Source organism: Austrofundulus limnaeus, unplaced genomic scaffold (assembly GCF_001266775.1).
Source record: "Austrofundulus limnaeus strain Quisiro unplaced genomic scaffold, Austrofundulus_limnaeus-1.0 Scaffold44, whole genome shotgun sequence".
NCBI classification, from domain to species: Eukaryota; Metazoa; Chordata; class Actinopteri; order Cyprinodontiformes; family Rivulidae; genus Austrofundulus; species Austrofundulus limnaeus.
Window position 1 is genome coordinate 791,318 of NW_013952446.1, and position 1,697 is coordinate 793,014.

Here is a 1,697-nt window from a genome sequence, read left to right on the forward strand (position 1 = left end):
GTACGCCATTTCCGCCTTTTGGCCGTACGTTCACTTTTAGTATGGTTTCCACGCAATCCTTTATAAATGAGACCCCAGAGCTGAATACATTGAGACTTGCAAATGGAGAAGAGGCTTTAGTTTGCATGAAACAAAACATTTGCTGTAAACGTTAGGTTTTCAAAAAAACCAAATAGAACAAAGTGATGAGCAATGAACAATAATTATCTTACCTGTTGTACATGGCTAATTGGATGACCTCCGTTTTATTTTTAAGTCTAATCAGATTAATGAGTTAATAACTATACTGAGTGAGACCAAAACCAAAGTGGTTTTCTGCATTTTACAGCAACTCAACAAAATTTTACTTTGTTGTAAAGTAAGAATGAAAGCTTTTTTTTCTTTTTTTTTGTCGCAGGCACACCATCTTTGCCAGCAACACGTCCTCTCTGCCCATCATGGACATCGCCAGCTCCACCAACAGGCTGGACAGATTTGGTGGCCTTCACTTTTTTAACCCAGTCCCCATGATGAAGCTAGTAGAGGTGAGGCCTGCTATCAGATCTGTGTATGCTTTTTGTTTAGTTATTTCCAACATCACCACTTGCATTAGTGTACTGATGTTATGTAAGCTGTATTGAACTTACTTTCGAATGACAAATCTTTTGAGGTTGAACTAATTAAATATTATTCAGAAGTTTAAGATCCACAGGACTGTAGCCAACCTCTCTGGAAGATGTTGAAAGAGAAAAAGGTTTGACACATTGAAGAAGATAATAAAAAAATGTAACCAAAGAGCTCAGAAAACATTCCAAAGAGATTAGAGGTGAACTCCAAGGTCAAGTTTTATCAGCGTCAGATTGCACCGTTTGTCTGATTCGGCTCGATCTTAAGGGAAAGTTTACAACTCTGCACGCCAGTACTTCTGTTCTGAATAAAAGCCCGGTGCCTGTTAACGCTCGTCATGATCAGATTAATTAATTTTGCGCTCATATAAACAAGACCTTCGGATTATTAAATCTGAATATATTTCAATCCGATTAAAGAATTTTGCGCATGTAAACGTAGCTTTTACTGCGTAGAATGACACCTCAAGACTACCAAGGCACACTGGAGTGAAATGTTTTGCTCAGTGTCAGTAAGTTTGGTGTTAGTTGCAGGTCATGGAGCCTCCAACATGATAATCATCCAAACAAAATATGGACAAAATGGACAAATTATGTCAAACCGATTAGGTCGGACTTTTTGTAAACACTGCTATCATACAGATCGATGTAATGATATGAAAAGTGATGTAAATGACTGGATTGTATTCAGGCTACCCCACCACCATCACCCAAGTTCATGTGTATTTAGTTTTATGTTGTTTATTTTTGTTGTTGTTTTGATGTTTTTTGGGGATAAAAATGAAAGCAAAAGTGATGTAATATAACTGTTATTGTAAAATATAACGCTTTCTCAATAAAAAGGCTAATATTAAAAAATAATCACCCAAAACACACAGTTTTTAGTTATTTTAAAGTGGCCTTCTGAGCCCTGATCAAAATCCTGCTGGAGCAGTTTGCTCTTAAAGAGTGGGTTGAAACATAAGTTGACAGGTGCAGTGATCACCTTTAAAAGGTTGCGCAAATAAATTTAAAAAGTTTTATTTCTTAGCTTCTTAGAAATTAGAGCCACTCAATAAATATTTCATATGTAAAATATAGTCAGCTTTGTGT

At 36.2% G+C, this 1,697-nt stretch overlaps 1 protein-coding gene across 1 annotated transcript in view; it reads left to right on the forward strand.

Annotated features, from left to right (window-relative positions):
- The window catches only part of hadh (hydroxyacyl-CoA dehydrogenase), a 7,362-nt gene that overhangs the window by 3,650 nt on the left and 2,015 nt on the right, over positions 1 to 1,697 (forward strand). The window contains exon 4 of the mRNA XM_014007755.1: positions 398 to 524. Within this exon, the coding sequence (XP_013863209.1) occupies positions 398 to 524 (127 nt within the window). The remainder of the gene's footprint in view (positions 1 to 397; positions 525 to 1,697) is intronic.